At 32.7% G+C, this 18333-nt stretch overlaps 1 protein-coding gene across 4 annotated transcripts in view; it reads left to right on the top strand.

The window, feature by feature from the left end:
* LOC145303483 (glycerol-3-phosphate dehydrogenase, mitochondrial-like) overlaps positions 1 to 18333 on the top strand; it is a 214099-nt gene that overhangs the window by 131539 nt on the left and 64227 nt on the right. For all 4 annotated transcript variants that reach the window (XM_080144851.1, XM_080144848.1, XM_080144850.1 and 1 more), the window contains exons 11-15: positions 373 to 507; positions 1575 to 1756; positions 6590 to 6721; positions 9172 to 9330; positions 15077 to 15262. In XM_080144851.1, coding sequence (XP_080000977.1) covers positions 373 to 507; positions 1575 to 1756; positions 6590 to 6721; positions 9172 to 9330; positions 15077 to 15262 — 794 coding nt within the window. The remainder of the gene's footprint in view (positions 1 to 372; positions 508 to 1574; positions 1757 to 6589; positions 6722 to 9171; positions 9331 to 15076; positions 15263 to 18333) is intronic.

An 18333-nucleotide genomic window follows, 5' to 3' on the forward strand; every position in this document is an offset into this window, starting at 1 on the left:
ACCAATTTCTTTTATGGAATGAAGAAAGTAATTTTTTTTTCTTAGTAGACATTTAGGGTTTGTTTTTCAAAATAGACAGAGGTACGAAAAGTGGTAAAAAAACATATATAACAAATAAATGTTATCAAAGGTAAGTTATTCTTCTACATACCAGGATAAGTATGTTTGGGAGAGGAAGCCCACCTTCTTTGCAGCAGACTTGACAGTATATCTTATATATTTTAATCGATGTGAATGTGTCATGAAGAAAAACCTTTAGCTTGAGATAAAATTTGTTTGTAAAACAAGCTTTTGATTCATCCAAGATATATTTTGCAATACCATATTGTACATGATATGATAATGTTTAACATTATTTTTTTTTTTGTGCAGTTCGTCGTGGTGATGTGCTATCTGCTTGGAGTGGCATCCGACCCCTTGTCAGCGACCCAAGCAAATCAGACACCCAATCTTTGGCTCGAAATCACATCATTGAAGTTTCAAAAGAAAACCTCATTACTATTGCTGGTATGTCAAGTTGAATTATTACTGATTGTGTTATTGGCAATTTTTCAAATTCCTATCCAAGTGTGCTTATTATCATTGAATGGCAATAAAACAAAAGACTGTTGGACATTTGTGACTGAAACCTGGTGGACATGTCAGACATAAACTGAAGTTTATTTGTGTGAAATATAGCTGGATTGCAAAAGAGATTTCTGAACCTTATTAATAATTCCAATGATGGCATTGGACGGTGGGTTTTAAATATTTCCAATTGGATTTTAATCTAGAATTTGTAATGACCATTTTTTATCAGTTTATCAATGCAAGAAAGTTATTACATGGTAAGGTGATATCTGCTTGCTTTACTGAGCAACACTGTTGGTTATTTTAAATTATAAGCCTTAGTATCAACAAAGTGGCACTCCTTTGATCAAGTTGCACAGATATGCAACTCTTATCTGAACCAGCATTAAGAGAAGACTAATAAATGACACAAATCATGATCTTTGTTTCTGTAACGATACGAGTTTTAATATTATTTGTTTGAAAATTTCATTGCTAAACCTGTTGAAACCTTTGCATTATTTGGACTGTTCTTGAGTGTTATTCGACATCTTAAAAATGTTATTCGAATAACGTTTTGCTCGATGTAGCATCCAACATTCTTTAGATGCATCATATTGAACTTGGTAATATTTCTGTTGAACACTGGGAATCTTTTTGTTGAACTCGGGAATCTGTATGGAAATGGGGATAGCATGTTCTTGTTCCATCACCCATGACCGTGTAGAAGCTATAAGTAATTCACAATTGCATTCTTAGTATCACCCACACTGAGGATTGAACCTTCAACCTCAAGAAGAGTGTCACAACTGAATTTTACCGAATACTTAACCCATTATGCCATGGGTCCTTGTTTGACAAGATATACTCGAAGAAGGTTGGAGGTTACATCAGCCAAAACATTGTGTGAATAACATACAAGATGAGAACATTAATCTGAATAGCCAAAAGATACAAATTATAAATCATCATCTCAAAAATGCAGAAACATTTTAAGGCTTAAAAAAAAAATGCTTCTTTTTTAGGTGGTAAATGGACAACATACAGACACATGGCCGAAGAAACAGTAGACAAAGCAATTGAAGTTTGCAATTTGCAACCATCAAACCCAACCTGTATCACGAAAGGTCTCCTTTTAGATGGTGCACATGAGTATTCCCCGACCCTTTTCATTCGTCTTGTACAAGATTTTGGGCTGGAAAATGAGGTGAGATTGAGAAAACCCTTTTTACTTCATATTATTATAATTAGTCTCAGCAAAAATGATAGCAACAAATTCATGAATTTTATTACATTTATATGTGAACGTGCATCTGTGTTAGTTCATTGCACCATGATTGTTCGCTGGTGTTTGTTTCAATTCAGTGCTCGTTTCTAACATCAATCATAGTGTTGACAGTGTGCTTTCAGTCAATGCTACACAAAAGATTCTCCTTCTAAACAAAGCTACAATTCTAATTTAAATGAAGTAGCAAAGTTTCAGTCAAAACTGAGTTCAACTGAATCAAAACATAAGTTCAACCAAACACTAACATCAACTTAAATCACAAAGGCTCATCCATCTCGGAGAACCATAAACACCAACCCCAACTATCTCCCCCACTATTCTCTGTTGGAATATGTATAAATATCACTCGAGTCACACTGCTAGATTACTCACAATTATTAGCTGTTAATCTATGGACATAAAAAACTGATGGGCCATGAAGTCCATCATGTGGCATAAACATTAATTTCTGAAAAAAAAAAAAAAAAAAACTCCAATGAGTCATAATCATATCAGAGAACCTTGTATCCAAAAAGACATTACTACTTCAAATGTCAGCCAATTTCTTGGGTGATCTCTTCTCTTTGGGTAAATATTTTTCCTATCATCAACCCTGTCATCTAGATACATTACGACTATGCATTCTGCTAAACATGCTGCCTTACACATGTTACACATCGTACATGTATTAATTTGAATAATACCGTTAACTCCTTATATGCTGCTATTTAACGAAGGCAAAGGAGTTACAACTGTTGAGGTAGAGTTGTAAGGATGTTACCAAGATAGGATGACAGTGGAGCACAGGGTGGACCTGGTGTTAGTGTAATAGCAAGAACTAGAAATGGATGAAGTAAGTTCAAGGAAGTAGCAGAGCATTACCACTGCTGATGAAGGAAGGAGTTTATCAGGCATGTGAACACAATATGATGATGTATAGAAGTGAAACCTGACTAGAGAGGGTTGAGGATATGTGTTGCATGGAGAGAGAAATTAAATGAGAATGATACGATGGATGTGTAATGTGAATTTTACAGACAGACTTACATCTGTTGAGTTCAGAGCAAGATTAGGTCTGGACAGAATAGGGAGATATGTACATAACAGGAGACTTTGTTGATATGGTCACATTGAAAGAATAGATAAGAGTTCTTGGATTAATAAATGTAGAATAATTAAGAGACAGGGTCCACTAGCACGAGTATGCCAAGGAGAATATGTGAGGAAGTGATAAGGACAGCATTGGGAGAAATAGAGATTAATAATGACATGACTAAAGATAGGTTAGTTTGGAAGTTTGTTTCTAAAAGCTGTCCAACACATGCTAGCATGTAAAGTGGATATTAAACCGATGATGATGATGATGATTGCCAACCTTTATAAGAATGGGAGATGATGGGAGTGTTGGAGTTTTACAGTTGCCAGATTGATCACATCACTTTTATGATCAAGTTTCTGTTTTTCCAGCATTTAGAATGTCTGGTTCACCAGATGTATTCATACCAGCTAAGTATACATCTTTGACATCATTCTGACAAAGGTGGACTGCCTTGGTGGTAAGTCGACCTTTCGTTTGTCAAAATGAGGTTCATTTTGATCTGAGGAGATGCACTCTCCCAGGCATTACTTCATCCTTCAGGGGATTATTGCAGTTAATCTGGAGTGTTTGTACTAAGGACTGAGGACAAAACTGTTTTCAATTATTTTTGTACCTAATTAGAATGCCTGTCCCCTCATGGAAGCTGATTTTGCTCAACTTCTGGCCTTGTGCCATATTTTGTTCTGATGAGAATTAAGTCATTCATGATATTAAATAATCTCATCAAGTCTATAAAGCATTATTTGCTGATGCCTGCAAGATGGGTTTTTATGTAAAAATCATAAACCTATCTGTTTAAGATACAACACATACTTGTGACCCATCGGATCACATCAACTACCACGATTCTAATTGAATTTCATTCAAAATTCTTAAACTGTAAAATGTCTGTTAAGGCATTCTTATTGTATAGCTAAAAATAACTTTCTTTGCATCTATAGTATTCTTATTCTTATAAGTAAATAATAAGTAAAGAGACTTATTAATATAACAAGTTAATCTGCAAAATGTTTTTGATGTGTACGGCCACATTGACGATGAGTTAATGTTTCTTTTAAATATTCATATCATTAAAAATATTTGAGTTTGGTTAAATCAACATAGTGAGAGTGAGCAAAAGAGATACATGAATAGAGAGAGAGAGAGAGAGAGAGAGAGAGAGATCTATGATTTTTTTTTTTTTTTTTTTTTTTTTTTACATGGGGGTCACCACTTATCAAGGCCCGAAGGCCACTCAGGGATAAGGGTTATTGCGTGTACAGTAATCAATGAGATAGTATTGTAGTAATCATTAGTATTAGGGGTTTTGATAGAGTGTCTTACTTAAGGGGGCGGTTTGTCAGGAGTTTGTTTATGTTGGACTTGAAGACGTCCAAGTTGTAGTCAGGTGGGAAACAGGCAAGCGGCAGAGAGTTCCATTGGTGTGCAGTTCTAAGAAAGAAGCTTTGCTCATGGAATCTACGTTTGGATTTAGGCACAGATAGAGAGTGGGGAAAATTATTGACAGTAGTTTCAGTCAGGCAGGTGTTTCTCGTGAAAAATTGGCGAGAGGGGACAAGGAATTGGAGCTCAGACGAGCACCTGCCATGGAAATAACGATAAAACCAAGACAGGCTCACAACATCTCTCCTGTGGGAGAGAGGTTGCAGGGAAGAGAAAAGGGCATCCTCCACTAAACCACAAAATCTATTTTGTACTCTGTCAAGACAGGATAGGCTGTTTTTAGCAGCTCCTGCCCAGATGTGGCAGCAGTACTCCATCCTTGGACGTACTTGGCTTTTATACAGATAGAGAATTGCATCAGTAGTGAGATATCTTCTGGAGCAGTAGAAGGATCCCACCATTTTCCCAGCATCCCTGGCAACAGATTTGATGTACGTATTCCATTTCAGATCAGGAGTAAAGGTCAAACCCAGAAGCTTGTCAAAACATGGGGCCTTCCCAAGACGAGAGCCATCCATTTCAATTGATGCCAGATGGGGATCAGAGCATTGATGATGTAAAGATAGAAGCTTGGTTTTGGATGAATTAAAAGTGACCAGCCACCTCTTCCCCCATTGTACCACGTGCTCAAGATCAGAGGAGAGAGAATTAGAGAGAACTTTGTCACTTACGACCTTTGATGTGTTGCCATAGATGGTTGTGTCATCAGCATAGATGTCAATGAATGATTTAAGTATGTGTTTTGGGAGATCATTGATGTAGATCAGGAAGAGAGTTGGGCCCAGGATGGACCCCTGAGGGACTCCAGCATTAATACTGTATGCCTCTGATTTCTGCCCATCAACCACTACTCTTATGAACCTATCAGAGAGAAATGATTTAATGATTGAGAAAACATTTCCAGTAATACCGTAGCTGGAAATCTTGTGAAGTAGGCCCTTATGCCATACCTTATAGTAGGCCTTTGATATGTCAAGAGCAATTGCCCTAGAAAGGAAACCTTTGTCAAGAGATTCACTAATCCTGTGTGATATAACCGTTAACACATCTGCTGTAGATCTTGCAGAGCAGAAACCATATTGCATGTCACTAAGAAAGTTGTTTCTGTTGAGGTGGTTGACTACTTCTTTATTTAATATGGATTCCAACAACTTACTCATGACACACAGGAGACTTATTGGTCTGTACTGAGAGGGAGATGAATTTTCACCTGAATTCTTAAATACAGGGCATACTGATGAGGTTTTCCAGGGTGTTGGAAAGCACTTCTCCTTAAGGCAACGCTTAAACAGTTTTGTAAGTATGGGGGCAAGTTCTGGTTGGAGCTTTTTCAACACTATAACTGGAATGCTGTCAGTTAATTATGAATTATTGATAATTAGAACAATTAAAATCGAAAATTTTATTCACACATAACTCAATCCCAGATCTAAGCTATATTTTGACATTTATTTTGGGTTATTGAAGTATAAAGGCCTTAGGGAAACAAATGTTGATAAAATGAGACATATGTATCTGCTTATATGTACAGAATTTTTTCCTAAACTAAATAACCGATCATCATGGATTTGGAATACTAGGCATAAGGGTGGGTAATGTAAGCTATATTTAGTTTAATTTAGATTTTTTATACGGAGGAAGGAGGAAGCCTGTTGTGAAAATTCAGATACTTCTAATTTTTATAAAATGTTAATGATAGGTATTTCCCAAATTTCTATTTCTTTGAAGCATTTTAAAGAGTTTTAATGAGTGTATGGGCACAATGTTTTGCTTGAAAATTATAATATTTCAGATTTGCATTAAATTTGATTTATTCTCATTAAAAACTTAAGCAAGATTCTCTTTTTAAAGTACCTTAAGCTTTAATTTTGGACATTTTCTGTAATCCAAATCATGTAATGGATTTCAATCCAAATTGGAATAAGGATTCTAGATACAAGGTTTGGTATTATTATATTTTAATTTGAATGATACAAAACTATTCTGTTTGAGAAACTGTGCCTATCTTGGGACGGGTATTCTAGTTTCGAATAACTAGCAACAAATATTGTTAGAATTTGTCCTAATGAATTGATTTTACCAGCATTTAATATTTATATGCACTTTATACTGTTATCACAACAAATATTCCAATTCTGAGTTATTTTATTGCATCATATTTATATGTGTATGAAAACATGTATAGCTAAGATGTGACATAATTGCTATGATATTCTGTTTTAACTGAACAGGTAGCACAACATCTTGCTTCCACCTATGGTGATAGAGCATTCAAAGTGGCTAAAATGGCTTCAATGACCGGAAAGAGGTGGCCAATTGTTGGGCGGAGACTACATGAAGAATATCCATACATTGAAGCTGAGGTAACAGTTGACTATTCTTATTAATTTATGGCTGTATTTATCCAGCGTTGACCGGGAATGTATTTTTTTTTTATCATTTGTTTTGCTTTTTCGTTTTTTTAATCTATCCTTTTTTTTTTCTTTTTTTCAAAATAGTATTTTCTTTTCCAATCAAAGGGAAGTAATTAGTATAAATACAGAGTTATGTACCCTTCTTTTTTTTTTTTTTTAATTGCAGCCATTTAAAAAGAAATTAAATTGCATTACATTTCATCTTTTTTTTTTTTTTTTTTTAATATAAAGCGTTCCGCAATGATGCACAAGAAAAACTGATAGATCAGAATCTTGTTTCTGAATTTTTAGATGAGGATTGATTATTCATATTATTTGAATCCTTTGGACTACTGTTCTCATCTTCAGTGTTATTTTCACAACTTTCGGTCGATGTAACCTCCAACCTTCCTCGGGTGTATATTTCTGTTGAACTCGGGAATATTTCTGTCAAACTTGTGAACCTGCACAGAATTTTGAATGGAACTCTTTATTTAATCCACAAGGATAACATACTCTCGTTCCATCATCCATGACTGGTTAAAAGTTCTAAGTAATTTGCAATTGTATTTTTGAGTGTTGCCTGCATTGAGCATTGAACTTTCAGAAGAGTGTATCTTTACAACTGAATTTTAGTTCTTTATCCACTATAAAGTACTTGATAAAATTCAATTGAAAAAGTTAAACGCTTCTATAGGATAAAGGTTCAATCTTCAGTGCCGGCAACACTCAAAAATACAATTGTGAATTACTTAGGACTTCTACCAAATTATGACTGATGGAATGTTACCGTTTGAAATTTTGTACAGATTCTAGAGTTAAACAGAAAGGTTCCCGAGTTTGACAAGATATCCTTAAAGAATGTTTGAGGTTCATCGATGAAAATGTTGTTTGAATAGAATTCAAGATGAGAATAATAGCCGGAAAAATCTAAAGAAGATCAGAATCTAATATTGATTTTTGTAGGAAGAAAGTTATCGATGATAAAGAAACAATAAAGAGGCTGATTTTATGTTATCTATTCATTTCATTTCTGGTATATTTAAATAAAAAGTGTCATTATCATAATTTATGAGGTGACAGTGATCCAGATGTTAACAGCACAAACTGACGATCTGAGTGTCCCAAGTTCAAATCCAGTTCGTTCCACAGAAAATCACTTTCACTTAGGATGTTGACAACTTTTATGTGGTCCCTCCCGTAATCCCAATGTCTTTCTAGAAAGAATTCTTACTAGAAAAATATCACGGAAACCAATGCCAATGATAGAATCTTCAAATTCATACAATATAATGATGATGATGACTTAATTTAATATGACATGGACCGGATTTACATCATCAGTCTTAATTTTGCATAATCGTGTTTTCTCTCGGTAAAGTGAAATGAAGATATTCTTTGTAATATAACACCTTTTGGTTATGTTGGACACAACACATGCCTTTTGTCAGTGGGTAGTGGTAAATGATTGCTACCATTAGAAATTCAGAATTCAAAACCAGTTTCTAATGGTAGCAATCATTACCCCCCCCTACTTTCCCCAATGCAGTTGACTAGTGATATGGTGTCTATGGAAATTCTTGTAATATTAAGAATACTTAAAATGATGGCTTAAATTTTAAAAAATAATTTAAAAAAAAACACAAAAGGTGCTTATTGTCAGTATTTTTTCATGATTTTTGTCTTTGAATTCTTTTTTTATCCTGTTTTTTTTTTTTTTGATTAAATTTTGATTCATGCACTTTTATTTTTGAATATGCAATATTAATTTTGTATGAACTGCAAATTTTGCTTTTTTAAGAAAGAATAATTTGTAAATAACCTACTGTTGTCTCTTGACTAAACGAGTGTTTCTGTAATAATTTCTGATATATACATAGTTTTTATTTAATAATATACCCTGAATTTTGATAAATAAATTTTAATATGAGAAGAATTCTATATCTGTTGGGAATTATACCAAACATGTGATAGTGATAATGAATAAAGTTGTTTCTCCGAAATGTGTGCAGTGCAGAGAACGGGTATTTATTTCTGAAACTTGAGTTGAATAATTGAAATTCTAATGTTTTTGAATGGTACTCAATTCAAATATGAAAATCATAATTGATATAATTACAGCATTGGAAACATCTCATAAGTATGAAATAACACCTATACTTTTTTTACAAAAAATACATACATAAAAGGGTCTCCTCCAGGAGAATCAAAGAATTAATTTATCAACTGGAAATTTTCCTCATATATAAATATATATTTAAAATACAAATTACGTAAATCGAGTTTTTTGCATTAGCAATCTTTATTTTGCTATGCTTATTGCTTATTATTCACATGTAAATCTTCAGAAAAATAATTAAATGATTTTCTTTTCATTAAAACCATGTAAAATAAAAGTGGAAAAATGTGTTCTTTTTTAGGTGCGTTACGCCATTCGTGAATATGCCTGCACTGCTGTGGATATTTTGGCCCGACGCACACGGCTTTCTTTTTGTAATGCAACAGCTGCTGAAGAAGCTCTGCCCAGAATTGTAGACATTATGGCTGAACAATTGAAATGGACAAACGAACAAAAAAAGGTATGAAATTATCCGAAGCAATTTTCTTTATCTTAACAATTCAAGGCTGACATAATAATGTAGTAATCATAGTTGTATTTTTGTGCTTATTTTATGAGTACATCCATTGAATGTGCTCCAATAATATTACTGCACCTGTACCTCTTCAATGTAAATACCATGACCCATCCAATTAACAACAAAATCATGCCCTTTCTTGTAGAAGTCTCTAGATGTTGAAAGATTTTATTTATATATATATATATATATATATATATATATATATATATATATATATATAATCAAATTAAAACAAATTCACATCTTTATTTGCATCATATAATTGATTTTCATGTTATAAACTAGTCGTTCTCTAACCATTTCTAATGGTCACATTCGTTTTGAATTTTGTGAGCACATCCAAAAATTTACACCAAATTCTAAATCCTAAACAGATCAACTTAAAAATGCTCAAGTGTTATAATTAACAAGAAAAATTTAAATTAATTTCTTTAGGGACGAAAAACTATACAAAACTTTTAAACATCTAACATATTATATAGAGGAACGTCGTTTGACCCAACACTGGTAACTTCCCAACATGCAGCACTTTAGATTATCATGTAAATGAGGCTAATAGAAGTGAATCTCTGTAAAATGGTATTAAATCACCATCTGAAGTCAGAACATTTTGTACTTGAAACTTTGGCAGTTAGCATGGAATCAAGAAATTTTTGTATATGACTATGAAAATTTTCCAATATTCAAAATCAACAACTTTGAGGCATCGGACAAGATCATCCATATCATTGTTGTATTTGACTTAATGTCTATTTTACATGATGGCATGTTTTGCACTTGGACCTGCAGCATTTACAGTTCATACGACAACTTACTGAGTTACAGGAAAAAAAAAATATTATGCTACGAATGGAAGGGGAGGTGATGGTGGCTAAGTAGATAACAACCAAGTTCGAATCCAGTCATTTCTATAATATCACTTTTGCATAACGATGTTGGCAACCATTATAGGATCCTTCCTGCAAGAATGCCAACAATAGAATCACCATGGTACAACAAAATTGTTGATTCATACGAATTTACTTACTATGAAAGATTTTGTGGCCAGCCAAACAAGTTCCATATATAAAAAAAATCAATTAGCCTAAGATTTTTTTTTTTTTTAATTTTTTTTTATTACATTTTCACCCCAAACAAGGTAAATTGCCACTTTGGTGTAGGAGGCTACTATCAGGGGCAACAAATACTGGGGTACTATGTAGGGATTTGGGCAGCAAGATGTCGGTTCAGGTTACACTTTAACTTCTGCACGTCAGTACTGTTGGGGAAGCAGGGACCTGGAATGGAATTCCAAAGTCTAGCAGTTCTGGGGAAGAAACTATTGGAGTAGAAAGATCTCTTACATCTAGGGATCTCTACAGTGTGGGGGTGGGATTTAGCAGCCTGTCGGGTTTGTCGAGGGTGCTCACGTTGTGGGGGCACAAGTGATTGCAGTTCGTCTGAGCATTCACCACTAAAATACTTGTAGAACAGGCAGAGGGATGCAACATTTCGTCGATGGGACAGAGGCTGAAGCTTAGATGCCAGTTCAGGGCCTATCAGGTTTGCGACTCTCTTTTGAACCTTGTCAAGGAGCGAGAGACTAGTAGCAAATAGCAGATGCACCAGCCCAGATGTGGCAGCAATACTCCATGCATGGGCGAATGGTGGCCTTATAGAGGTACAGGATACTTTCGGGTGTTAGTAGTTGTCTAGCACGGTAGAGAGAGCCCACCTTTCTTATGGAGTTAGAATCAACTGTCAATGATAAGGAAGTGTATTCATAGATGTGTTATAAAGAAATGCGAACTATTTGACCTAATGTGAAGACACTCAACCCAGAAAGACAGTTATTAAGACAAATAAGACTTGTAATTGGAAAGCATATTCACTGAATTTCTAATCTGAGATGGAAGAAAAATCAATTGTGTACTTTTCTAGCATAGTTATGACCACTAGCAAAACTCCATTAAAACTTCAAACATGTTTATTCAATTTTAATGAAATTAAAGCTATATATATAAGCTTAATTTAGAAAGTTTTCCAAAATGTAACTTTCTTCAAATTATATTGACTTCCACTGCAATGTATGTTTGTATGTTTGTCCTGTTTGGGAGAGATTAATGCATGGCAAAAAACTAAACTCTGCACCAAACAATATCTGTCGCATAATCACTGGATGCAGCTGAATGGCCTGCACCTCCTCACTGGCATTTACATTCAGATGTGAGACAAGTTGCCAGCTGAGTTGAGATGAGAACAGCTATCAGCGATGAACGCTGTCTTCTTCATGGACGTAAACTAGTCAAGGAGAAGCTTCCTCAATCATGTTGAATCCATAACAACATCTCAGGAAGAGATAAGACGACAGCTGTGGACCAAACGACTAGAGAATACCATTCCCTCTTACTGACATGGGAATCTCCCTTTCTGCAGTCCTCCTTTCCAGTTCAGAAGCGTCCTGGTTCTAGTGGAAACCCTCAACCACCTGGGAACAGGAATGGGTCAATCAAAAGTTGCTATGACCAGATGAGCAAATGTGGAGAGGATGACCATATGATACGACAGTGTTTTGTCTGCCCTCTACTGCCCCACTGGTGCAGCTTGAAAGGTCTTGCAGAATATAACAATAATTTAAAGGACCGCATAAAAAAAGTGGGAAACGTTGTTCAAAGACAGGCAAAAAAAAATAAAAGGTTAGATTTCCAGCTTAAACTAAAAAACAATGTTTTATTACCAAAAATGACTGAAGTCTGGTTCCGCTTGAAAAACAAATGATGCCGTATATATTTGTTACCGACACTCTTTTTGATTCTCATTTTACTCCCTTTTTTCTTTACACAAACTTTCTACATGTCGAAATCTTTCGCGATCATCTCCCAAACACTGTCCTTTTTTATGTTTAGCAGGTTTGAGATTGTTCAAACAGTAAATTGAAAATTGTCATCTGTCCTTCAAGTCACATTCCACCTTTTTGTACCCCTCTTTGAACCTCTTGTGCCACTTACAAATATGTGCATGCAACATGGTGTTATCCTCATACACTTGTCAAAATGTTTATACCTGATCACACAAAAAAAATTTCTGCTTTATTTGTTGGTCTGTTATTCATTATTTGCTTCTGTTTTTATAGCTGAATAGTCTTAAAAAACAAAGTCGTAAACAAAAACATATCAACAAAAATGCAATGGTTGCAGAAAGCTAAGATTAGTTATATTCTCGCAGATATCATGTTAGATGATCACCGAAATAAAATTCTCTTTTGTGAGTGGTAAGGCAAAGATATGAAGAAATAAATTGGATGAAAACGATATTGTGTAAATCAACAATAATAATTATGTATTATATAAATACCAGCCCATTGGCATAATGGTAAGTGTTCGTTTATGGGCCAGGAGACTGGTGTTCAATCTTTGGTCGAGGCATACCAAAGACTTAAAGAAATGCTACTTGACGCCCCTTGTTAAACAGCATTATATGGGAATGGAGTGACACCCATCTTTACATCCCAGTGTAGCAGCTAATGAAAAGGGAGCCTTCAGGTCAGTCTTGACTATAGTTGGCCATTTAGCTTATTATATAACTACAACTAAAAAATAATTACTTTGAAATGAGGACATATTTAATTGTCTGTTGCTGAATGATGTTCACTGAATATTTCCCATTCTTGGCTAGTGCTAAATCCAGAAGCACACAAACCCAATTTCCAAAATGCTGTTATGATTGTGGAAAATAACTCTAGAGCAAAGAATTACTTCTTTTTATCTAGATAGAATAGATTTCATCTAACAATCTTTTTATCCAGATAGAATAGATTTCATCTAACTATCTTTTTATCTAGATAGAATAGATTTCATCTAACAATAATATTATCTGCATCATGCAGCCTACGCAGTCCCATTACTTTGCAGACATGCCTTGTATATTGCTACGATTACATTGACATTTTCTTTATTTCTTGAGAGCATTGTTTAAAAATAAACATTTGATATTTACAGTATATTTGGGCGTCTTTGTCTATCTGTTTAGGAATAGAATTGAAAAAAAGTCCTATGCCAAGATCAACAACTTTTTTTGCAGAAAAATGAATTAATTTCAAATTAATTTTATATTAAGCAGCTTTACAATTTTGTGGAGTCTGCGTACACGCTGGACATTCATAAACCGGAAAGACTATGCTTTCAGTTACATTACACCTAATGGTGGTGCCAACTTCCAAGCATGTCATCAATACTGAAAACCATGTCAGTGGCAATTTCATGCCTGATCAGCAAACTTCCTAGGTGGCTGGCCGAACTGAATGCTGTTAGCATTCGGGCCATACCTGAGGTGGAAACTTCTACTCATGCATTCTTTTTTTATTTAGAGAAATGTGGTTTTGTTAATTGACAATCTCAAGTCATTTTATGTTATTAGCTGGAGATGATCATGTTGAATGAGGGGGGGGGGTCAACTCAGGTAAAAAAAAATGCAATAAATTGGTTTATTTATATAGTTTCTTCACCTCCATTTAAAATCGTTTACCTATGATACCATCTGCTTCAAGAAAAAAAAACCCAACTTTTCTGGCTGTAATTACCACACCAAATATTTTATGAGTAATAAAATATACAAATAAAATACTAAAATTTATGCGTGATGTTAATGATTTTCAGGTAAATTATTTAGGTATTATATATATATATATATCTATATATATATATATATATATATATATATATATATATATATATAGATAGATATGTGTATGTACACACACACGCATAGATATATACACGCACACATATATATATATATATATGTACACACACATATATGTATGCACACACACACACATATATATATCAGAATGAACATGGTAAATTGTAAGGAATATATATATGTATATATATGTATATGTACACACACATATATATGTACGCACACACACACACACACACATATATATGTACACACACACACACATATATATATATCAGAATGAACATGGTAAATTGTAAGGAATATATATATGTATATATATGTATATGTACACGCACACACATATATATCAAAAGAAACATGTAAATTATCGTTTACTATTTGATTGTACAAAAACTATACATAGACATGTGTAAATTGTAATTTCTTGATTTAAAATTATATTATCGTTTAGAAAAAAATCCATGCATGATTTGTAAATTATTGCTTTTAAACGTTTTTATGTATGCATGCGTAAATCGTAAATTATTGTTTCAAAGTTTATATGGTTGTTAAAAGTATATATGTACATGTTTATTGAGTGGTGAGTTGAATATTTGTGTAGAAAGACTAAATGAGAAAAAAACACATTTACAGGTCGTGTTTTGGTGTGATTCGTTAATTGTATAAAAATACTAATCAATAGGTAAAAAATATAATTAAGTTTTCATGTATTTTAAGCTTTTGGGGTTCGTACAAATTTTCTTACAAGCCTGTCTTTCTCTCTTGTAATTTATTTTGAACGTGAAAATTATAGAATTGAAAACATAAGAATAAAAATGGTAATTTGAGGTTCACAACTGTGAACAAGACTGCACACGGACTTCAATCACTCCTATATAATGTTGAACGTGCCTGCTAGTTGGCTAATCAAATGAGCAACTTGGAGGCTATAAAATAAATTCCAAATAATTTTTTTTTTTAATCAGAGATCATAATTTTTTCTATGTTTCTGTTTTATCCGTAGGCCAATATTGACCATTGTAAGCAGTTCCTCCGCCGTGAGATGGGCTTGGATCTACGAAGTGCTTCGACCAGTGTTCCTATCAACTTCACAAAAGAAGAGATCAATCAACATGTCGCCAGATTCAAATCTTTAGATTGTGACAACAAAGGTTTCATTACAATCAATGATCTTCGTAAACATTTCAAAGTAAGTTCCAATATGTCCTGTCTCAATCTCATATATGCTGACCAAATCTTTTTAACTAGCTATTCATGATTGCCCTTTCTTATATATGGAACCAATTATCTATCGTTTGATAAGAAAGGGTCAATGTATGTATTCCTATGGCTCATTCTGAAATGAAAGAAACTGAAATAAGGATTTATTATTTATTTTATTTATCCTGAAAACATTTTATTTGAAAATATACTAATAACTATTAGCATCTGAGTTGTTGCATTGTATTTTAAAATGTGCATTTTTAAGGATTTAAAAATATATTTTACAATATCTATAAACATAATGTGTCTGTTTCTAGCTATATATATATATATGAAAATCAATGTTTGTTTGTTTGTGCCTAATAAAAATTGGTATGTTAACTGGTTGAACATCTAAATTAGTTTGAATATCAGTTAAAATTTTAATTAAAAAATAATGTTACTGTTGTGTTCCAGTTTTTATTTATTTGATTTTAAAAAGGACATCCTCTAAATGGTAACCTCTATGTGCAAACTTTTGATGAATAGCATTCTTAAGTGGAACCTGCTCAATCTTTGTTGACTGCAGCTTTTAAGTAACATCAGAGAAAAAAAACGACAGGATTGAGTTGGATTGAGCATTTTGTAGGAAATTAAATCTCCTGGAAACATTTTTTCTCAGTGCTTCCATTGATTTTCTTGCTGTGTGTGTGGTGGCTTCTTCCTGCTGAAACCGCACGTTCTGATTGTGGAGATCTTTTACATTTGGTTCCTGTAATGTTTGCGGCATCCCTTTAATCACTAATGATTAATGAGATGCTGGTTTCTCTCCTAAATGAAAAAGTGACTTCACGCTAATTTCGAAACTGCGTAACATGCAATCATTTGTTCATTGCATAGAGATCTTCCATAAAGCTGTTTAGGATTACTTTCTGCCCAATGGTGTTCATTAGCAACACACCCTCTATAAAAACTGTTTATAGGTAATGTGTGATTTTTTTTTTTTACAAAGGAATCACCATTTAAGGCCACTTGAGGATAAGGGTTAATGAATGTAATTATATTGGCAAGAATAGTTAAGGTTTTATTATCAACATAAAAAATATGAAAAAAGGGATCATATGATCTATTTCTTTAGAACAAAAATCTCCTTTAACAAACAGATTAAAAAAAAAAATTAATGAATAGTGCAAGATAAAAATGTTATTTCTATCAACATCCCTTTCAGTCAATCTTTTGTCAAGGTAGTTGTAAAAAAATATGGTGTGAAATCATAAATTAATGTGTGATTTAAAAACAAAACATAAATGGAATTAATAAATGACGATTAACAACAAAAAAAAAAATTTGTTAATTATTATCGACTGAAAAATATCTCAGCAGAAATTTTAAAAAATTCTTTCTCTATCCATTAATTTATTTTAACTTACTTGTTCAAAGGGGAACATGCATATATATTTTGGAAAAATATATTATTTGATCCCCCACTTTTAGTATTTTTTTTGTTTTAGTAATAAAGGCTTACCTCTTCCTCAACAATTGTGGCTATTTTGCCAGTATTATTGAAGAGCATAATACAATATTTATATGCTAATCATGGAACCTTCAAGTATATTATAAAAATTAAATTAATTAAATAGATTAGTTAAATAGTCTTTTTTTTCTGATAACTTGTTTCCATAATTAATTAATCTTTCAACGAAGAAATCCAAATTCGTTTGTTTTCTTTGAAATAGATATTTGTCTCTGATGAAAAAAAAAATTATATAACCTTGAAATATTTGACACCCAAACCTCTTTTGCTCACCCATATTATTTTTTATGTCTAAACACTTATTGTTCTCCACTACCAGATAATTGATTACATATTAAGCAAGGTATGTTAGCATTATTACTCAACATGTTTGCCTAAAACTATTGGTGTTGGTGATGGCTATATATATATATATATATATATATATATATATATATATATATATATATTAATTTAAATACAAGGATAAAATCCGACAGGAGTGCATAAAAAAAGAACCTATAAAATGGAAAAGAAACTCTAAAAGAGATAATCACATAAAAAAGTTAGACTAATATTTTTCAGAGTGAAGAAATGTATATTTGATATCTTTTATACAGAGATAAATATAAGGACTGAAATGGAAGAGGGTGAGAGACAATGGTGGTGAGGGAGGAGCAAAATTAAAATCAGTCACATGTCAGAAAAAAGTAGAAGGATGAGGTCAGTAATTAATCATAAAAAAGATGAAAAAATGTATAATTCATGATTCATATCTAGTGGGGAGGGGTGTAACTTTATTATACAAAAAGGAAAACACTTCCTCTTTCTATTCCATTCTTCTCATTTCCATCTCGCTATAAAATTTAGCAGATATACAATTGTTTCACTTGATTAAGACAATAAAATATTAGTCAACTTGAATATTTGTTTTATGTAATTTTGTCTTTTATGTTTTGTGGTTTGTCCATTTTTTTTTCATTTTATTTTTTTTCTATATGTACATACATATATACATTAACCTTGACTAATTTAATATATAATTGTTTTATCTATCTTTCTTTATTCAATCTGCACAATAGCAAACTTCTATAAACAAATAGTGAAATATATAACTTAGCACATTGCAAATTTCTTTGGTCTCATTCTTGGCTTGGCTCATGGTTTTCTGAAAAAAAAAAAGAAAGCAAAGAAAATGTTAAGAATTTGGAAAAAAAAATAAGTCTTTTCAATATTAGTTTTCGAAATATTTTTTTTGATCTGTTTCAAAATCATTCCTTACAGAAATGTTTTATTTTTACCTATTAAAAAAAGTTTTTTCAATTACTTAACAAAAATTAATGGAGAGACATACTAGTTTTATTGTAGGGAATTTTTTTTCTGTTCATGTTCTAATACTAATATTTGCTCTATTCTTTGTATAAAAATAAATATTGATGCAGATAGAATTTCAAAATATATAATATAAATCCAATGTCTGTCTGTTTGTTTGGGGATGCAGTTGGAAAGCAAAAACCTACATCAAAATCAACTACAATTATTTCTCAATTAAAAATTCGATGATG

This window comes from Euprymna scolopes, chromosome 19, assembly GCF_053919585.1.
Source record: "Euprymna scolopes isolate OS-2025 chromosome 19, ASM5391958v1, whole genome shotgun sequence".
NCBI classification, from domain to species: Eukaryota; Metazoa; Mollusca; class Cephalopoda; order Sepiida; family Sepiolidae; genus Euprymna; species Euprymna scolopes.